The 22,123-nt window shown below is 41.7% G+C and overlaps 1 protein-coding gene and 1 long non-coding RNA gene across 5 annotated transcripts in view; one reads left to right on the plus strand and one right to left on the minus strand.

Annotated features, from left to right (window-relative positions):
- Positions 1 to 212: 212 nt before the first annotated feature.
- Positions 213 to 22,123, minus strand: part of nos1apa (nitric oxide synthase 1 (neuronal) adaptor protein a) — a 205,146-nt gene continuing 183,235 nt past the window's right edge. For all 4 annotated transcript variants that reach the window (XM_031282404.2, XM_036007154.1, XM_036007156.1 and 1 more), the window contains 3 exons: positions 5,648 to 5,844; positions 5,288 to 5,412; positions 213 to 915 (listed from right to left, as the gene is read on the minus strand). In XM_031282404.2, coding sequence (XP_031138264.1) covers positions 252 to 915; positions 5,288 to 5,412; positions 5,648 to 5,844 — 986 coding nt within the window. In that variant the 3' untranslated portion in view covers positions 213 to 251. The remainder of the gene's footprint in view (positions 916 to 5,287; positions 5,413 to 5,647; positions 5,845 to 22,123) is intronic.
- On the plus strand, positions 5,563 to 20,223 carry LOC116038211. The gene is made up of 3 exons (XR_004102054.2): positions 5,563 to 5,572; positions 17,523 to 17,532; positions 20,133 to 20,223. It is a non-coding gene; the product is annotated as an uncharacterized LOC116038211 (long non-coding RNA).

Genomic DNA, 22,123 nt, shown 5'->3' on the forward strand with positions numbered 1-22,123 from the left:
AAAAAAAGTTAAAAAATGCAACAGATCCGGCACCTGCCCTGATTCCTGAAAGCACTTTCCCCCTTTTCCTAAAGCAAACCCTGGAGCAGGTAGAGTTATATATTTGAAAAGTGGCAGTGAATATTTGATCCGCAGTACTTTTCATCATTTGTCTGTTTGAATTACCTCTTGAGCCTCTAGAGTGAAAACTAAAAAGCAAAGTTCCAAACTTTGAGACATACTGAAGTGGTATCTGACCCCAGCTCTGCTCGTTACTCAAACGACAGCAGGTCTGGGTGGGGCTCGGAGTCTACAGCGCTCACTCCGGTGCCTTTACTGCAGGGGGTGCCGTTCCCCAGCAGGACCTCCTCGCCCAGGCTGATGCGGCAGGAAGCTTTCCCTGAGCGGGGGGTGGAGGCCTGCCGGGAGTCCGGCCCTGACGCCTTCTGCCAGACGTCACATGGCTTCGTTCTAGGCTCCAGCGGCGGAGGCGGATCTTTGTTGATGAGGTCCGGCACGGAGAGCTGCAGCTGGGGCTGTTCCTCTTCACCTCCTTCACTGCTCCTGTTCTCCACATCATCTTCTTCTCCACGTATCACTTCATCAACTTTGCCGTTGCTTCCCTTCGTCTCCCACTCAGCAGCGACTTTCTTCTCTACTGGGCCCGGTGGCAACGTGAGCTCCTCTGACCCCTCGTCCTTCTTCTCAACCGGCTGCTGCTGCTCCTCGCTGTTCCTCAGCTCCTCCTTGGTGATGAGGGGCGTCTTGTCAGGAGAAGAGAGGAAGGAGGAGGAGTCAGCAGGGTCCGGAGAGGAGACAACGGGGTCAGAGGAGATCATCATGTCCGCCGTGGTCTTCAGCGCTCGAGGGAGACGCTTCTTCCCCGATGGAGGCGGAGGGTCCAGCCGGGGAAAGGAGTCAAAGGAGGAGATGTGACTGGAGGAGAAAAGGGGAGGTGGCGAGAGATGGAGAAAGGAGAAGAAAGAGAGAGACATGGAGGCAATTAGTCAAACAGAGAAAGCCATGAGTTGCCATTATGGTTAAGTACTGTCCCACCAAAAGTTTTAATTAGGGATGCACCAAACCCAGATTTTTGGGGTTCGGCCAAATACCGAACCCACCGGTTAAGGTTCTGCCGAACCCCGAAACGAACCATAAACAACATGGAATCAAGGAGAGGGTTAACTTCTCCTGCTACATATTTCTCACCGTGGTCAGAAAGAACAGGGGAGACACTTTGTTTCTCTCACTATGACTCTACTTACTCTGAAGCTAATCGCCGTCACGGCGAAAAGCTCCGCGTGGAGCCTTAGCTGTGACTGTCCTTCCTTTGCCGTACCTGAAGTTGCTGCATTTTGGCTGCTGTCTGTAGATTCCTTCATGCACAACTCGTATTCTTTCGGATGTTTCATACGCAAATGTCTTAACAGCGGCGATGTTGTGTACTGTTTAGAGTCCTTACCACCACGAGAAAAATCGGTATTGCAAATTGAACATGTAGCTGGACTTGAATGGCCTTCTTTTGACTGAAAGTACTGCCAAACTACACTTTTTCTGCTCACAAGTTCCATTTTCACTTTCTCACAGCCTATTGCATTGAACGCTCCACCTACGTAAACACCTTCCCGTAATCAACGGCGGCATCTTTACGTCGACTAGCGTGGCGAGTATATAAGTATAAAAGAGTACAAGAAGAGTATAGAAGTAACAAGAGGTGAAACTCAATAGAACGTTGTGGTGCGTTCAGTCCAAGATGGCGGTGCTGCAGCTCGGTCATGGGTGCGTTTGTTGCAATGGAACGTTCTATTGAGTTTCACCTCTTGTTACTTCTATACTCTTTGACAAGAGGCGAAACTCAATAGAACGTTGTGTTGAGTTTCTCCTCTTGTCAAAGAGTATAGAAGTAACAAGAGGTGAAACTCTTGTTACTTCTCTTTGGTAGAGTTTGGTTCGGTGAAAAAAAAAGAAAGAAAGTTCGGCAGAACCCGAACCCCGTTAAAAAGCCCAAAGATCAGCCGAACACGAACCCGAACTCTGGGTTCGGTGCATCCCTAGTTTTAATACTGGTACACATGCCGCCCTCAAATGTTGTGAGGTCGTATTTTCCACATGGGAAGTGGAGTAAAGTTTACGCTTGTATTTGCAATAACAAATGCCAAAGGCACCTGACTAAGCGATGGAAGTGAGAATGTGTTGTTCAAACACCGTGGCCAGGCGACGTAACTTTGTTCTATTTTCAAATGTGCAATCATTTGTTTTCTACATTTCAGTGTCGTACTAATAACAAGGTTCACAACAGAAGTGATTAAGACAAAATGCCTTTAATTTGAAAAAAAAAAAAATTTAAATAGCAAAGACACAAACTCGAGAACTCCGAGTTCTCAGAAAACCCAAAGTCATGAATACAACAGCAGTAGGTTGTTCAGCTGGACTCATCTAGTAAAACGCGACCCTACTAGAAGGCATCAACGGTACCGGTGAATTCATGACATACGGAATTATACGAGAAAAACTAGAGTTTGTGTTTCAAAATGCCATGTCTTCTCTTTTATTTGTGTGAAAGTGTGTTTAATCTGACTGATCTCTGTCTCTGGGCAGTGAACATTTTGATGTGTCATTATTCATATAAAAAATCACATTTCACAGGAAAGATCTTAAATCATTCACCTTTTCTGCACAATTTACAGTTAAAGACTCAGCACAGGTAATTTCATATTCTTTGCCTACAATAAGATAATCCTCTAGTGGTTTTTATCATTGAATGAATCCAATAAATTGAATGTGTGGCCTTGGAAGGTTTTTCATGTTCATGTTTTTTTTTAAGATTATTTTTTTGGGGCTTTTCCCTTTATTATGAAGTGACAGGGAATAGACAGGAAAGGGGGAGAGAGATGGGGGATGACATGCAGCAAAGGGCAGCAGGTCGGACTCGAACCCGCGCCGCTGCAGGACTCAGCCAACATGGGGCGAACGCTCCCATTGGGTGAGCTAGAGGTCGCCCTGAACGTTTTTCATATTCATCCTAAAAATGAGTACATACTGTACAGGATAAAAGCATGAATAAAATGATTAATTGAATTGAATCAAGTGCCTCGGAAAATGGGATGATGACACCCTGACGGATAAAAACAACATCTCCAACACAGAACACCAAGCTGAAGAGTGGCTGAAGAAGCTTGAGAGGTCTGGTCTGCCTGGGAAATATAAATGCTGGATATACCAACATGGTCTGTTGCCAAGGCTGATGTGGCCTCTCTCTGTGTATGAAGTGCCCGATACCAACTGTTGAAGGTCTGGAAAGGAAAGTCAGCAAGCACCTTCGTAGATGGTTGGGAAGACCCCCGAGCTTTACATCTGTCCAGCTCCCCTTGTCCTCTGTTGTAGAGGAATTCAAGGTGGCCGAATGCAGACTCTCCTTGACATTCCGGGACTCTAGAGACCAGCTTATCCAAGAAGCAGGGATACTCCACGTGCAGGCTCTGTGGGGAGAGGGGAACCATGGCCCACATTCTAGCAGGGTGCAAGGTGGCGCTTACCCAGGGGAGACTTAGGTGGCGCCACGACAAGGTGCTGTCAACACTTGCTGACATCTTGGACCAGGAAAGAAGAAAGAGGCATACAGCAGGTACCCAGCCAGCCAAGTCAAAGCCTCAGCTGAATACCATCAACTTTGTCAAGGAGGGATAGAAACCAGTCGTCTTGGGCGGAGCAACACAAAACAGGGATGGGAACTGAGGGCAGACCTTAGGAGAAAACTCCACTTCCCGGATGAGATCCTATCCACAACCCTGCGTCCAGACATTGTAATGTTCTCAAAGGAGGGAAGGAAAGCCATGTCGGTGTAACTGACAGTCCCATGGGAGGAGGGCTGTGAGGAAGCAGCTGAGAGAAAGAAAGCTAAGTACCAGCAGCTGGTTCAAGACTGCCGGGACAAAGGCTGGACAACATAGCTGTTCACTGTTAAGGTGGGTTGTCGAGGATTCCCCGCACAGTGTGTAATCTTATGAAAAAAATCGGAATAAGAGGGCAGAAGAGGAAAGTGGCTGTGCGAAGGTTGGGAGATGCAGAGAGAGCATCCTGCTGGCTCTGGCATAAGAGGGAGGATATTAGCTGGAAGCCTGGAGGAGGGGGCAGTGACTTGGCCACTACTGCTGGCCCACCAACTGGAGGGTGTCGTGGTTGGGTCAAAACACCCAATGATGGTTGGAACCACCTGATGACCCCCCCCCCCCCCCCCCAGGCTGAAGGCTACATCCATTAGTAATGGATGTATTATGGCATCACTGATATACACTCACCTAAAGGATTATTAGGAACACCATACTAATACCGTGTTTGACCCCCTTTCGCCTTCAGAACTGCCTTAATTCTTTGTGGCATTGATTCAACAAGGTGCTGGAAGCATTCTTTAGAAATGTTGGCCCATATTGATAGGATAGCATCCCTCACACCATTACACCACCACCACCAGCCTGCACAGTGGTAACAAGGCATGACGGATCCATGTTCTCATTCTGTTTACGCCAAATTCTGACTCTACCATCTGAATGTCTCAACACAAATCGAGACTCATCAGACCAGGCAAAATTTTTCCAATCTTCAACTGTCCAATTTTGGTGAGCTCGTGCAAATTGTAGCCTCATTTTCCTATTTTTAGTGGCGATGAGTGGTACCCGGTGGGGTCTTCTGCTGGTGTAGCCCATCCGCCTCACGGTTGTGCCATTCTTCTCTGACCTCTAGCATCAACGAGGCATTTTTGCCCACAGGACTGCTGCATACTGGATGTTTTTCCTTTTTTAGACCATTCTTTGTAAACCCTAGAAATGGTTGGGCGTGAAAATCCCAGTAACTGAGCAGATATATATAAATATATAAATACTCAGACCAGCCCGTCTGGCACCAACAACCATGCCACGCTCAAAGTTGCTTAGATCACCTTTCTTTCCCATTCTGACATTCAGTTTGGAGTTCAGGAGATTGTCTTGACCACGACCACACCCCTAAATGCATTGAAGCAGCTGCCATGTGATTGGTTGATTAGATAATTGCATTGACGAGAAATTTAACAGGTGTTCCTAATAATCCTTTAGGTGCAAACTGCAAACCAGCAACCTTTGAGGCACAAGTCTGCAAATTAATTTGAGAGAATAAGTGTTTAGTTTATGATGATTTTGGATTCAGGATTAGAGTTAAAATTAAGTTTAGAAGAGGTTAAGTTTAAACTAAACATGTAGATGTACTTTCTTCACAACACAGATACAAGGAAGTCTGTGTGTGTGTGTGTGTGTGTGTGTGTGCGCGTGTGTACCTGTTTGCAGTGGTCTGGTTAAGTTGGTCCATACAGCTCCAATTGGCACCAACGTTCTTGTTGACCTCAGTGACTCCGATGTCCCCGAGGTGGCTGGGCTCCTTTCTTCTTAACAAGTCATTGACCTGACAAAAAGACAATAAAGAAAGAAAAACACAAAGATAGAAGGAAAAACACATAAAGAAAGAAGAAAAGAAAGACAGCAAATTAAGAAAGAAAGAGGACATAAAGAAAGTACTTTTTAGTCAAATCAACTCCACTGATGCAAAAATAAAGAAATGAAATGTACTCACAACTCAAATATCAAGAGTTTAAACAATACATGACATGTAGAGAACGTAATGCTTGTGCTGTGCTAACCTTTGCGCCGACAGCCTTGCCCAGATTAATGGCATTTTTAAGCCTCTGTTGGCCTCCGGAGGACGGAGAGTCAACGGAGCTGGAACTGAGGTTATGATTAGCTGATGCTGGGGAGCGTCGGGCCGAGGGCTGGCCCGGCCTGGAGGTCTGAGGACTCTGCTGCTGGGCAATGGAGTTCTCAAACATACTTTGATCAACTGTGGAAAAAAGGAGAAAGAAAGATAGATAGGTGAATACACAGCAGGATATATAGGTGAATACACAGCAGGATTTAACAGATGTGTATCTGCTTTTACTGTAACAGCATTTTGTTACAAAGCTGCAGACTCTTCAGGCATTAGACAATACAAATGGGATGTTTGCTTTGAGAATGAGATGCATAAACTCAGTTCTTGAAGGGAAGTTAAAGGAATACTCCACTGAAAATGCAGGAATGCTGTTGATTGGTTACTCGCAGTTCCTCCAAAACCTTGCTGAAAACACTACTTCTGTCCTGCCACCCGTTATATCTGCAGCTCTAATGGAAGTAGCATATGAAGCAATTTTGGAGCAATTTATTTTTGTCACTTTGGGTCTCAATTTGAATCCACTGTAACTGCATTGAATTCAGGCTGAATACAGCTGCTGTCCTCCACAAATAAAGCAATCTTCAAACTTTTGAAGGCTACACGTCAAGCCCAAAGGGGAGGGAGTATTTGATACTCAAAAGGTAGAATTTTGGTGGAGTATTCCTTTAAGTGACCCATGGCGTCACTCTGCAGCTTTACACCAAACAAACTGATGTTGCATCATCACAGCAAGAGTCAAAGGCATTTCATGAGAATCCATACAACATATGGCAATGCAGTAACACTGTATGTAATGATCACGGGAAGGCAACTATAATGACACATGCACATAAATAGCAATAACACTAATGATAAAATGAAGCAGAAATGGACCAAAGTGCAGGATCAGAAACGTAAAAAGTGGAGCTCTGGTGGTTGTCAATCCACTTAAGACAGAAGATCTTACCTCTTGGAGAGAAATGTTTCTTGGAAAGCATTTAATGAGACAAAGCATCAGATTTCAGATAATTTTACCTCTAAAGGTGCAGATTATTGAGCGGTTTCTGCTTAAAATGCAGCTGATTCATGTCTTCTACAAAAAGGTCAAGTCAGTGGAGGTGTTGGGTGCAGCCTTGACCTGCATACACATATCTGAAAGGTACACTGTCTTGGCCAGATAAAAGAAGAGAAAATATCGCCATTTGCAATCAGATGGAGAGTCACACTCGGGTGGAAGCGCTAACCTTGACTTCACTTTGCACACACAAGCATTTCACGCGGCCTACATATGATCATTGTACCTTCTGAAATTGTGTTTAATGATACAATGAGGACGTGTGAAATAAACAAAATGAAACTGTACCAATCTACAAAAGCACATGAGCCAGAGGCCAAAGGAAAAATCCAATGTTGTGAATCAATCACTTTATGAATCATTCACAGTAACTTCAAGGAGACAGAAAAAGACAAGAACATCAGAGAAAAAGATATACATTTACTGATAGGAGTCATCAAATCAATTGCTACAGAAGAGAGGTGCAAAGTCAAACCACAGTGGATCTTGCAATTAATGTATTATATAGGAGATTGAGGGTCTGTGTGTGCAGATAGCAAAAATTCAGAACTGCTCTGCTATCTGTTTAAGTGCATTTAAAATTGTATTGCGCTGGCAACCCTACTGTGTCAATGCAGCTGAATTCTCGCATTGCCAGACCTTCCTTCACAGCACTTCCTTCCCGATGCTGCTGCAAAATAGCCTCGGGAAGGAACTTGTTTTGGTGGAACATGTGTACGTTTAAAAGCTGTTTTAGTCGTGCAACAGAAAACTCAGATTGGACAGATAGTCTAGCTAGCTGTCTGGATTTACCCTGCAGAGATCTGAGGAGCAGTTAACCATAGTCCGCAGAAATCCACCGGAGTTTAAAATTGACAGTTATGTTTAGGCACCATAACGACTAGTTAAGATTATAAAAATGTTTGGGTTGAACCACTGGTGCCTTTTTTTTTTAAGATTATTTTTTTGGGCTTTCCCGCCTTTAATTTTTTTGACAAGACAGCTAGGTGAGAAAGGGAAGACATGCAGGAAATTGTCACAGGTCGGATTCGAACCCTGGACCTCTGTGTCGAGGCATAAACCTCTATACATGTGCGCCTGCTCTACCCATTGATCCAACCCGGCCACAACAACTGGTCCCTTTAAGTAGTATTTCAAACATCCGTTTCCCGGGTTACAGTCTTGTTTTTTCCCCTTCTGTACATCCTGGACACGAACACCGGGTGAGCCCTGTGTTTTTGGGACCCATCCATCACACTGACTTCATCCCTATGCAGATTTTTGCAGTCTTATACTGGGTGCTCTGGTCATAAGTACTACGGACAGTAGAAGGCGCAGCAAAACATCCATGTGGGGCTGACAGTAACAAATATGTGGTTACAGTGCATTACTTTTTGTAGCTATATGTATGAATAGTTCAGGAGAATAGTCTGAATTATTTTATCAAACCAAATAATGGGTGCTGTCAAAAGAAAGTGGTTATTGTGTTTTTATTTTGCTGCAAATTGATTCTCTTCCTTGTTAGCTAGCACAGCTGTTAGCCCGTATTAGCAATGCTCCCATGACTCAGCAGTTTCGGCTGGTAAACGTTGTCATCTTACATTGTGATGTGAATTGGTCTGACTCTTCTTTTCTGTTGGCCATTTTTGTTTTCATTGCAGTTTTACAGTGATGGAACTTCATTAAATATTCAATAGCCTTGTTTTCATTGGATCATACAGTCAGCTAACGGTTGAGCTAACAGAACTCACTGAGAGGTCAGTATATGTAAATAACTTCTTGCCCATTTGTTACTATGATACAAAGGCACTTAATTTACATGCTTCAAGTCTTTGTTCAATGTTCTGCCGGTCATTCAGGGTGTAGGCCTACATCGAGGTCATCGAGTGATCTCAGGATCGATAGTTTCCCATTGCAGAGGGTATAAAACATCCTTATTGATCCCACCAGACTACAGGGCCACATATTCCTCCCACTTTAACTTCTAATGAAAAGCTAATGGAAGGACTTTGTAATGTAGTACGCCCCTTGGAGGGCTTTATGAAGGACACTAGAAGGAGAAGATGTTTGCCTAACAATGTGCTCTGAGAAATGTATGTAGAATTCTGAACATTTCCTGATTTACAGCTTTACTCCTCACATGTCTTCTAGCATCCCATGCTGCTGAAAAGGTCAAATCTGCTGTTTGGAAATGAGCCCAGCAGGTGTCTCAGTCTGGCTCATTTACACACAGATGTGATGTTTTACGTTAATATGTTAAGTATTTATGACCATTTCTGTGCTGTCACCACCTATGTTGGTGATAGACGGGCCAAATCAACCAATCAGATCAACGATATATCAAACTCTTGCCGAAACCAGTCGGGAGAAGAGCAAAAACATCTTTTCCTCCGAGAAAAGCCTCCAGTGCCGTTTTGTGCTCTTCTTTCAATGAAGGAATACTTTCTAATTCGGATAAAACTTGCGCGATAGCTACGCTCATCTTATCCGTGGAAGCCGCCATGTTGTTTAGACTGAACAGTCGCTTCTCGTTGCGTCACACCTAAACCCGCCTCAAAACCAACGCTGATTGGTCGGTCGTTTGGCGAACGGCTCCAAATTTTCTCTGTCTCAAGATGCCAGACTGATCTGCGAGTGGAAAACTGGAGCTCGCGAGATCAGGACGGTCTCACGAGGCCTGGAGGTCAGCTCATCCCCACCAAAGTGAGTTGCAGTGAAGGAGGTGACGCCGGAAATATACCATTCATGAAATCCAAAATGAAAGACAACATGGGTGATATTAAAGTTCAAACAAATTATGCACGAGGAAGATAGAGAGAGAGAAGATAAAGAGGGCGGCGGGGGTGGGGGAGACATGCAGCATAATTTAACATTAACATTATAATAACAAAACCAAAAATGGACGGGATCATCCCCTAAATCAATCAATCTATCTTACATGTTCAAAAAAACCATAGAAAACAAAACCAAAATACAAGAGTCATTAAATCATTACCATGATGTTATTTATTTCATTTAAATGCTACATTTCTTGTTCTATTTTCCTTTCTATCTATCTAGATATTTAGCTTGCTGTATGCTGGAATTGGCAGATCCTTGAGCGTTCAAGGAAATGATTCAAAGTCTGACTACACACGATCAGCGGTGAGAGCCTTCTAAGTGTTAGTGTGCTCCCAGTGAAACCGCTGGGAAAACAAAACGGCTATTAAAGACCATTTGAGAATTATGTATTTCAGTTTAACACAGAAGGCACAAGCTGTTATCCTCGTCCAATCATAATCCAGCCAAATTGCTTTAGAGAAGTCGTAAATTTAAATTCTGTTATTACTGTCAGCTTTACTCATTTGAATCTGGTTGTTCCTTCTCCTCCACATCTCTCTCACTTGTGCTTTTAAAGTAACCAAGTAAAGCTCCTCAGTCTATCACTGTGCCTGGTGAACACTCTTCTCTCTCTCTCTCTCTCTCTCTCTCTCTCTCTCTCAGCAGGTTGAATCATAAATAAAGGCACCGTCACTCCTCTCTAAAAAAATCTTGCTATTTCAATACCCACAAATTGAATGATCTATTGTTGGTGAGTTCTGTTTCCCCCTGACAGGACGTTCAATCACTGCTGGTTAACAGACGTTTCCTTCAATTTGTCACTTTCTGTGCTGAGATTTCTTTCAGCAGCGCCTGCACCTCACAAGTGAGAATTTCATTTGTGCAAACAGTTCATCTATGTCCTCCCGATAAGTTAAGATGGGAGAGCCCTCTGTGCTGCAGCCCCACTGTGATTTAGGCTGACGAAAGAGGTGAATTTCTTTCTACAAATCTTGCCTACTGAAGCATTGATATTAGAGAAGCAATTGTTAAATCACCCCACACTGCAACTTCAGCAAAGGGGATATTTCAATAGAGACTGAAATTAAACAGACAGCGTGGGCCCACCTTAGACAAAATCAAGACCCAGTAAAAACCCAGTAAATATATTAAAGAGATCTTTGGTAGGGGGCATTAACAAATCCAATAGACATCAAAGAAGAAGCCAAGGCACTCGTCTTTTACGAAAAATATATAAAATGCCTTTCATGCATCTGGTACATTCTAAATAGAATAAGATAAAAACAACTTCAACGCGTTTCGGTGTCCAGCATCCAAAAAGGAAGTTACTTCCTGAAGAAGACTGGATGCCGAAACGCGTTGAAGTTGTTTTTATCTTATTCTATTTAGATGGGCCCGATGCATTAAAGACATTTTATATATTTTTTTTGTAAAAGACGAGTGCCTTGGCTTCTTCCTTGAAGACTACCAGTAAATATATTGTTGCCATAAGAGTTAGCTGTAGGCTTCAATAGGAGCCCTGTTTTTGAAGCTTATATTTGTTTAAATTTTGGGAAATTAGCATCATTAAAAGTAAGCCGAATTAGCTATCAGCACCTCCTATATAAAATGCAACAGTGGATGTAAAGACAGCTATCACTTGGTTACTTTAAAACTAAAGAAACCATAAAAACGTGATGATTCTCAGGCAGGCTCTGGAGTTAAAAGTAGCATCTTTTTTAATTAGGATTTCTAAGCAAATTAATGGACGTTTTTTCGCGATGGACATTGGAGATAATGCTATCCTGGGGAAGTGTACGTCACACTGAATCTATAAATGAATAAAAACATCTGTAATCAGAGTAAGTATAAAAGCCGAAGAGAATGTTTGCGTACTTCTGGAGGACTGTGTAACAGCTGATTACTGTATGCGTTTTTGTATGTGTTTTGTGTGTTTTAATTACAAACACTCCAGAAGGACTCCATCTGCAATAATTAGCGTTCATTAATGCTAAAATGAGGATTTCTTTCTTTCAGTCTTTCAATTAGATTAGTTAGTTAGATTAGAAACAAACACAGACATAGACGGTTCATGCTGTTATAAAAACGAGAGTTGAGAAGATGTCATAGTGGAATCCAACATGAAAGCCCCACACACTTTCAGGTTTGTTGTTGAATTTCATTAGTTTCACCACATGTAGTCTGTTCACTTCCATACCCTGCAGGATAGGCAGGAACGAGAGCAAGAAGAGGAGCAAAGAAAGTAAAAAGAGCCATTTAATGGGCACAAAACAAAGCCAAAGCAGAGAGCTCTCACTCCCACTCATGCATCAGCAGCGGGCGGCCAGGCTCAATCAAGTAAAGTGATAACGCAATCTTCTGCAATACTAACCAATTTGGAAAATCTACCCTAAAAGGAGCATTCATGTTAATCTTACAACATCATTATAGTTGAATCTATTCTGTTAGTGTGTTTGAAAAAAAGTCTCAAAAACACATCTGTGAACCTATAGTAGGTTATTTTGTCCTCCGAAATATATAGAAACAAAACTAGTTTGGGTGAAAATGAGAATGCTTTTAAAGCTTTAGTGTACAACTTTTTGATAATAATTAACGTCCGTTACATTCAAGCCATTGCCAGATGAGTTGCTACAAAGCTGATTAAGACTATCAGCTCCACACAACTCTCTCTGTATTTCTCAGTATGACTATGTTCAGAAGATTGTGGCGTCCGGTGACTTTTCCGCGCAGAAAGCTCTAGCGAAGACAATAACCTCTTCTGAAGAGTCCTGTTTTTTTTGGTTTTTTTAATTCTACTACGCACTATAGTTTTAAGCTTTGACAGAAAGTAAAAAAATAACGAATGATACTGACATAATAACAGTTCAATAACATAAAGGAATTAGTTGAATTAATTGAAGTATAAATTGAATACTTTTGGATTTTTGGACTTGTGGTCAAAGAGAGTAAGCAATTTATCAACATCACTTTAGGCTAGCAGAGCTGCTGCTGACCTACAGACAGACGTTTGTTATTTCAGTGTTAAACTGGGTATCAGCCGCAGCTACAGCAAAAAAAATAATATAATAGTATATTTTTCACCGCAGGGTCATTTTCTCTATCTTAATAAGAAATAATGATGACTCACAGTGTAATTATGATTACAGTTTTCATCATGTGAAACTGGTAATTGGCCAGATCAGCTCCAAACACCCTCTCTGTGACTTTGGCAAAGCAGACAGCGCAAGGTTGTAATTAGCCCTGCTCGGCTTTTGCATCACCGATCAAAGTGCCAAACTCTTAGCTTTGTTCTTAGATGAGGGTAACCCACTTCTGTCACCGAGACGGAGCACACACACTGAGCCCTGCACGTGTACACACACACACACACACACACACACACACACACACACACACACACACACACACACACACACTTTTCCCCTCTTCTCTTCTTCAGTGATATGTAGTGTACAGACAAGTCTCATTTTTTGTTTCCAGCGTTCCCAATAGTCAGAAATCTGCGAATAAATATAAAATACTATACAAATACTTTATTTTTAATCTGACTATCATGATGATGATTCGATTTCTGCTGTATTACTTATGTTTTCTTAAAGTTTGACCCCCCGCACTGAATTTATTGAGCCCTGCATGTTGACTAGAGAAGCAGAGTGCAATGATCTTGTTGATCTCTGGTGCAACAGATCAGGACAAAGCTGCGAGACGCTGTGGGGGCAGAAAATGTGAGAGACGAGTGTCGGGCTGAGAGGACGAGTGACCTGAAACACACTTGAACACAAACACACTAATCCTCAGGCCAGACGGGGTCATTATCACTGATGTATTAAATTAGAGCTTCTCACTTGGCAGCATTAGGATATGTGTGTGTGTGTGTGTGTGTGTGTGTGTGTGTGCCTGAGGTAAGAAAAATACCTCCGGTTTACCATCTTAGTGCAAATGCGAGCGTACGCACAGAGACGAGAGGTAGAGCCGCTCATCAATTTGTCACCTGGGTTCATTATAACATGAATGATTAAAGTGGACCCACCAGAGCCCTGTTGGGGCTCTGTCTCAGACTAATGAGGGTCCGTATGCAAGACCAAATTAATGGAAGAAGTTTCTGATTTATCAGACTGAACTCTGACTGACACGCTGCCTTTCACATCATCACTTTGTGCCAGCTTTAAGTAATTTTTTACTTAGAAAGTGGGCCCCGTCTGGATTTCACTTCTAATTTCATGGAGGATCAGACATAACATTTATGATTTTCTGCATACAGGAAACTCTTGATAATGAAGATAAGTGTAAAATACTTTTTTTCTTACTTATTTGGGGCCTTTAACAAAGCCAAGTAAGATCATCCCTAAGAGGTTTTGCAGTGCTGTAACAACGAATGTCACACTATACCACCTTTGCTTCTAAAAGACAACAATCATTCACTCGACCAAAAGAGGTTGCATGAATGTAAGAGAATGTAACGGTCTCGATTTAAAACTATGCCTGCCTTAGTATGTGTTTTTTTTTAACACATCTTAAAATGAAAACGCCATATTTTGATACATTTATTTCCTGCACTACTCTCAATGTGCAGTTGTTCTAATTAGTTGTATTATCTACAGCACTCTTTGTTTCCATCTTATCTACAGCCTAATTTCCCCCTAGGACATAATTTCACTTTTATCTAATCTAATTAGCCAAATTAGCCTTTTCTCCTGGACTCAGTCGTGGAGCAGGAGGAACCGGCAGCACAGCGGCAAACTTTGCAGATGACTGAGGCTTTATCTTGGAAGCTGCCCTCCTCTTCTTAAACAGCCGCTACGTAATCGTAAACAGAGCAGGGCAGCAAACTTCAAATTCCATCCCCAAAAACATCGGTCAGCATCTATCTTGCCGTGACAGGCTGAGCCTCCCGGTCTGACCCTCAGTCTCAGGGGAAAACAGAAGCCCCATTAACAAAACCGACTTGTCTGCTCTTTCCCCTCCTCCTTATGTTCTTCTACCTTTTCACACACAACGTCTCTGTTTTTCCCTTTGGGATTGTTTCATTGGCAGGAGCAGCTTTTAGGCTACATGGCACCAAAACTGTCAAGTGAAACTAATACTAATGAAACTTTGAAACAAGCCTCTGACTGCGCAAAGCTCAAATTCTCCAACATACGTAACTAATACAAATTAAACTCTGCTATAGAATTTAGACCATGCAATGGATAATCCCCCTGAATCCAATACTGATTACATTTTTTTTAAGCAGGGGTGAGTTGAGGCAACCTGGCCTGAATGTTAGATAGAAGGGCAATTACTGCAGCAGACCTCAGTCTCAACCTTTTGCCTTCAAATCATCTTTAGGGAACTACAGACAGACACAAAGACAGAAATTTATGTTATTATGGTTAAATGTGACATGTTTTTCTTGCTGCCTTGCAAATCTAGAAACCTGAGCCGCACTTCCTCCGTTTATAAAAAAAAAATAGATTCAATTATGATGTTTTCCTCCACAGACTCTCAAAGAGCAGACAGATTATCCTTGTACCTGACTAATGTGTCTCTCAATGAGACAAACATGGATACTGGCATTAGTGTGTCCTCCAGACGACGAGTCAGTCATACAGGTTAGGTAAGGACAGAGCAGAAAGTGGAAAAGGGAAATATAGATGGGAGAGAGCACAGAAATCGGAGTGGTGATTGTGGGTGGATATCTGTGGAGTAGAGGCAAATCATCTGGATCTGAATGAGCAAACACATTCTATATACTCATCGTCAAAACGTTGAAGAATTGCTAAATAAATAAATGCAGTCAAGATTTATTAAGCATTTATTACTGACATATTGAACTCTTGGGACACTGAACTACGCAACCGAACAAAAGTCAACAACTCGAGGCTATACAGAAACCGAGCATGACATGTTACACATAAAGTAACAAGACAGAGTGCTCGTGGTTTTGTGAGGCTGTACTGACTTACAGCAGTGCTCGGAGCTAAATACTAATGTCAGTTCACATTTACAATGACATGCTGATGCAAATTTATTTTTTTAAGATCATTTTTTGGGCATTTTTAGGCCTTTATTGACAGGGCAGCTGAAGAAATGAAAGGGGAGCTAGAGGGGGAACGACATGCAGCAAAGGGCCGCAGGTTCACCTGATGATGGTGCTAGATTTAAAGTTATTGCAATTTATCCTGAGGGGAACATAACTGGGTGCACCAATTTCCATGACAATTCATCAAATAGTTATAGTAGACAAGACATTTCACTTAAAACCACAAACTTTATGGTGGCGCGAGACAGTCGGATGTATTGTCTGGAAACCATGAATGTCTGTATTTTGTGCCAATCCCTCTGGTAGAGATATTTCACAGGATATGTGAAAACCTTTACCTGCTGGTGGCACTAGATAAAAAGTCAGGAGATCATCAAAGTCAGTAGGATTCACCCTCTGGGCATCATGGATATATGTAAACTGGACTGACTGCCCAGCATTGCCATGAAATGACGTATTAAGCATTTATGAAGTTTCCTGACTTGCATAAAAGTGTTGGCACAAAAGCAGTTTTATTGACCTTCTTTTTCAGACAGAAAATAAATGACGCATTTGGGGGGAAACGCGTCATAAAAGATGCGGAGATACTGTGCAGACTTCTCTACTTACTGTGGCCTCAATAGACCACAATGCATCGCAGCCACAGCACATGTCATGATCTAATTAAAGGGAACATGTCAGTGAGCTTGCTCTTTTTAACTTGCTACTCTTACGGTAATATCATGCTTCTCACCACATGCATTTAAAAAAAAACCCACAGCCACATGGAATGAGTTCATTCCACTTGCTGGCACTTGTTCATAAACATTCTGGGAATTACTGACCAAACTAGAAGTCGTAAATACAAAACTTTATCAGAAGATAATACCTAAAAGACATTAAAGTGCCCATATTATGAAAAAATCACTTTTTCTGGGATTTGGGGTGTTATGTTGTGTCTCTGGTGCTTCCACACACATACAAACTTTGAAAAAAATTCATCCATGCTGTTTAGAGTGAGATACAGTTTCTGAATGTGTCCTGCCTTCAGTCTCTGGGTGAGCTGTTCAAAATCGGCACGGCTTGTGACGTCACAAGCCGAAACGAGCTGGCTAACCGCAACCATTAGCTCGTAGCGTTAGCATGCTAACGCTATGGCTAACGCTAGCATGCTAACGCTAGCATGCTACCTCGTTCTCAATAGCAAAGCACTGCTACAACACACACAAGTTCACCATAATCTACAAAAGAACTACTTACATGTGCACCCTCATTTAGAAGTCTCCCAGCTAATCCTGCCTTGTAACTGACCAAAGTTGTAGAAACAGCCTTTCTTTTACTGTCTATGGAGCTAGCTAGCTGACATGATCTACATCTGAGCTACTGGGCATGTGCAGTGCAATCAAAGATAGTACAGAAGAGAAGAGGTCTCACTCTGTAGCTAAAACAGAGACCAGCTGAAAAGAGGATCTGCAGAAGTGAGAGAGAGCACTGCAGTACAACACAAATATGGTGTTTTTTGAAAATTAAACCATGTAAACCTATTCTGGTACAACCTTAAAATACAATTATGAACCTGAAAATGAGCATAATATGGCTGCTTTAAACATTGCAACTGATCAACTTTTCAGACATTAATCTGCAAAGATATAAAACTATTGTGATCTCAAAGTTAGGTTATATTGTTTGCTCAGACAAGAACAGGAAACATTGGGCTGAAAAATTAAAGGCTACCTTAGTGACTACCTTATTACTTATAGGCCAGTAAGCCTATCATCAGTGGGGATTTATATTTGCTAATAATATGTTGGAATTATTTTAAATTTTTGAAAAAAGACTTTCAAAAATTGACAATAATTTAGAGGCCCCCCCTGCAGTGACTCTGAGGACCCCTTAGGGGGTCCAGACCCCCTGTTGAAGATCTCTGGACTACAGACTGCAGGTTGTAGCCAGACATGTTTGGGTGCCTTCAGTCTCCTCCCTATCAAAGCCATGAGATCAATAATTCATTCAGCCATTTGCCACATCGCTGTTTGTCTGACTCTAAGGGTCCCTGGAGTGTGAGCGTCTGAGACACAGAATTACATGTAGCCATGAATGAAGCAGGAAAATAATGTGTCGTCCTGGACATTGGATTGCTCTCTGCCTTTCCCTCTTTTCTGATTCTCTTTGTGTCCGTCTGTGGCCTTGGACTTCAATCATTGTGAGGATGTTAGTTAAAAGTGAAATTATGTTGCCAGCACTGTTTTTTTTTCCAGAGGCAGAATTCAGGATTTTAGGATTAGAACTTGGATTTAATTGAGCAAGGAATAGGATCAAATTAAGGATTCAGGTTAACGTTATGTTAAGGATAAGGTACAGTACATGGCCACAAGTACGTGCGATGTGATAATTATACATGCCATTTCTAAAACACGGGCATTTATCTACTGCCTCCACTCTTCTGGTTTCAGTCTTTCCACAAGATTTTGGAACGTAGCTGCAGTTAGCCACAAGAGGTCGGCCACTGATGTTGGTCTGTCTCACAGTCATGGTTGTAGTAACCCCAAATATGTTGGAGGGGTTGGAGTCAGGGTTCTGTGCAGGCAAGTCAAGTTCTTCCACAACAAAGTGGGAAAACTTCTTAATGAAGTTAACTTGTGCAGACGTGCAGGGCGGGATTGTCACGACGAAACAGGAAAAGAACAAATATAAACTGTTGACACAAAGTTGGTGGAACACTATTGTCTAAAACATCATTGTGTTGTATGTAAATAGCCCCAAACAAGCGTACACAAAAGGACATGCGTATGTTTCAGCATACGTCTAGGCACACTGCAGCAAGGCAGGAAATCAAAGGCATGAAAGGCCTCGCAAGCGAGACAAACTTTGTGTTTAACGAGACAGAGTAAACCAGCAGGAGCTTCGATGTGTCTGAGTGTGTCTTATTCTGAGTCTCAATATGATCCATCAAACTAAAAAAGTTGAAATATTACAGACCAAAAGCTAAAAACGATCAAAGCCGTCTCTTGTCTTTCCAGTTCGGTTCTTGCCTGCCTCAGTGGGAGTTGTTCTCTTTAAGGTTGATGCCAACATTCACCTCCATTTAAAAAGAAACGTGTTGTCAGCTTTCTTTTGTCAGTGCATATGTGAAGAAACACAAAGGAAGCAGCGTAAAAAGGGGAGGAAATGGAACAAGACAGATGTGGCTGAGAGAGGCCTTCAGCTGCGCAGCGATTCAAGACCACTTTGCTCTTTCAAGCCCTTTACATCTGGAGCTCCACATGTTCCAGATTAAGTACCATGGCAAGCCGCCGCTCAGCATGGCTTCTAACTCTGCATCAAAGCAGATTGCCACTAAATCCAGACGTCGACACATAGCAGAAATCTAGTCAGAACATGAGGGCAGCTTTGCTCAAGTCCATGCGGCCTCTAAAAATGTATGAATATTTGTGTGAATGGCGACGCAAATGCAAGTAAAGCATCTCTACGAACAAACTCTAATCTGTCTCTGCAGTGGCAGCCAAGCGGTTAGAGATGTGAGTGGAAGGACGGCAGTTTAAATCCAATGGCCTGATGGGAAAATTTGGTCAATTAGGATAGTAATGCTGTAGCAACCAGTAGTTTAAACAATATCTGACTTTGCTTCTACTGGAGAGACACAAAGTGCACATGGGCTGCAACTAACAATTATTTTCACTATCGATTCATCCATCAATTACTTTTTGATCAAACTATTGATCGTTAGTCTATTAAATGTCAGAAAAGTTGAAAAATGCCCATCACCATTTGTTATAGGTGATGGCTTCCAATTGCTTGTTTTGTCCAAAACCAAGAGATATTCCATTTACAAAGATATATACACAGAGAACCACCACGTTTGCATTTTTGCTTGATAAATAACATAAACAATGAATCAAAATTGTTGATTGTTGTTGGTGATTGATCGACTGATTGTTTCAGCCCCAAAGTACACTGAAAGCTGAGAAATGTAAGTTTGGTAAGGGACGATCCAGATGCTGACGCAGACAAATACAAAGACGTACATTTACACTCATATATAAGTGTTAAAAGTTTGTTATATTCTCGGTGGGAATTTTGGCTGTTTGGTGAATCCTGTTTGGCTGCGGCCATTAATGCTGAGGGGAGAGGATCAATTGCTCGGCTTTTAAAATCCTTTATTCCCACTGCTCTTCTGGTGCAGACATGGTCATTAATTTCAGCACTGTGATGATCTGTTGTGAGTGTTTGGTTATACGTGACCCACTACCTCCTCATGTCTCTGTCAGCACTACTTCACATTAACAAAACAACCTCAGCCAACTCCTCACTAGCACAGGGCATGCTAGTTAACACTCAGAAGCTGTATGTGGACACTTGAACAAATTAAGTGGTCCAGCCCTTTGTATCTGAAATTTAAAGACAACTATGAGGCTAGGTAGTGGTGGGTAATATGACAATATATATACCGTGAGACAACATTAATTTGTCAACTGTCAGAGATTTTTCCGTAGCATTTATAGTGTGGTAGCTATCCCTTAAAAATCTCTGAATGGATTAGGCCATGGGTAATGTTGGAAATAGAGATGCACCGATTACAATTTTCTAGGCCAATTCTGATTTCCGATTTTTCCTTGAGTTTGACCTGCCTATACCGATTTTAGCCGATTCCGATTTCATTTTTTCTAACCACTTTACAGCACACCCAAATATTTATTTTCTATCTTTTCTTTAATAGAACATTTTACATAGAAAATCTTTTGAACAGATAATCAATTGCTATAAAATAGAACTATATAAATTACTCCGGGTGGGGCCACTGCTCCATGCTGCGGCGACTGACGCTTGCACACACACAAACACACACACAGACACACACACAAAAAACACACACAAACAACAGACACACGGTGGATGCAGGAGAAAAAGGAGATGAGACGACACGATGACCTAAAGTGAGGACAGCCGCGCTCGTTATTGTAAGTGCAATGATAAGTTAAAGTCAGTACTTTATCAAACCATATGAATGTGTGTCCCAGGCCAGGTTATGAAATTAACTAACAATGTAAAGATCAACAAGCCACTGGCAGATATGTTCAAATTTGATTCATTCAATAAATTATTTTTTGTCTTAAATCCACCAGCCATTTTCATATTATACCAACATTTACAGCATCCTGAGCCTTGTTGGTAAGGTTACTAAGAAAACTCAGCCCAGAGTAATTTTATTCTCCCCAAAACAAGTTTCCTTTTTTATTTTGAAAGAACTATACAAAAAAATATCGCAACTTTTTTGCAACTTTCACTGTCTCCCGCAACTTCATTGCAATTTTTTACAAAAGCGAAATTAGGCATTTTGGACTGCAACAATCTCAAAAAAAGGCCGCGAAATCCTGGAGGGACTGGTGATTCGATAAAATGGCGATTGTTGAACGCCCTTGCTCATGTTTGTATTTTATGTGCATTATTTACATGCTACAGTAGTTACACTGCATTAAGATAATGTAATTAATAGTGGGTTTATTGTTATTATTTGCTAGCCTATATAACATTCCTATGCATTGTGTATGGTAGCCTTTACATTGTTATTTATTTACAGCATTTGACTGGCATAAAATCGGCATATGACTGACCGGCCGGTCGCCGGTCATGGCCGATCACGTGAAAATCAGCCAATTCTGGTCATCAGCCGGTCAATTGGTGCATCTCTAGTTGGAAATCAATTAGCAGGACTGCAGCAATATTGGATTTTTATATAATTTTTGCATCAATGTGATGCAAAACAAACATTGTACATAAATAATGTATTGGATAAATTAAAATGAACTATAATTATTATATTTTGTGTCAATATGGTGTGTCAAATGACTGGAAGCTTTTTGTCTTGTCTTTCAGCAGTGAAACACAAGATCAGTTGGATTGAGGTCATGTGACATGAACAAATCTGTTTGGGCCTAAAAAACTTTTGTCTGTATGTTTAGGATCATTGCCCTCCTGCATTGTCCTTAAAATGGGGGAATGTGTTTAAAAAAGGCTAAAAGTCCTAAACTGTTCACCCAACATGGATGCAAACATCCTCAAATACTTTCACCTCATGGTAAAATTCACATCCAATATGCTGGAGAACAAAACCAAAGAAATAAGAAAGTGTCTCTGTTCTCCTTCTTAAAGACTAAATAGAACACGTAATACCAAGTATGTGTAGGTATTTCAGACATTGGTCGGCATCTGTGTGTCTATGTGTATTTAAGTGTGTCCCTGCAGGTGACAGACTGAGCCTGTAAAGAAGTGTATTGATTTGTGCTGCTCCCTTGCTGTCCCAGTGGTTAACCCCAGTTTCAACAACACATGCCTGTGATGGGGAAATCGATACAAGTCACCAAAGCCTTGCTTGGTTGGGCTGGTTGGCAAGGTGGCCCTCAGAATGGCAATGACAAGCCTCATCAGACCACGAATTAAAGAAAAAAAGAAAGTTGCTAAGTTTGTACTGTGATAGACGTAGCGATTCCACAGTCACAATATTACGCTACAAGACGCATCTTTTTTTGTTACAAGAGGTTGAGTTCAGTAATGCT

The sequence above is a fragment of the Sander lucioperca genome, chromosome 11 (assembly GCF_008315115.2).
Source record: "Sander lucioperca isolate FBNREF2018 chromosome 11, SLUC_FBN_1.2, whole genome shotgun sequence".
NCBI lineage: Eukaryota > Metazoa > Chordata > Actinopteri > Perciformes > Percidae > Sander > Sander lucioperca.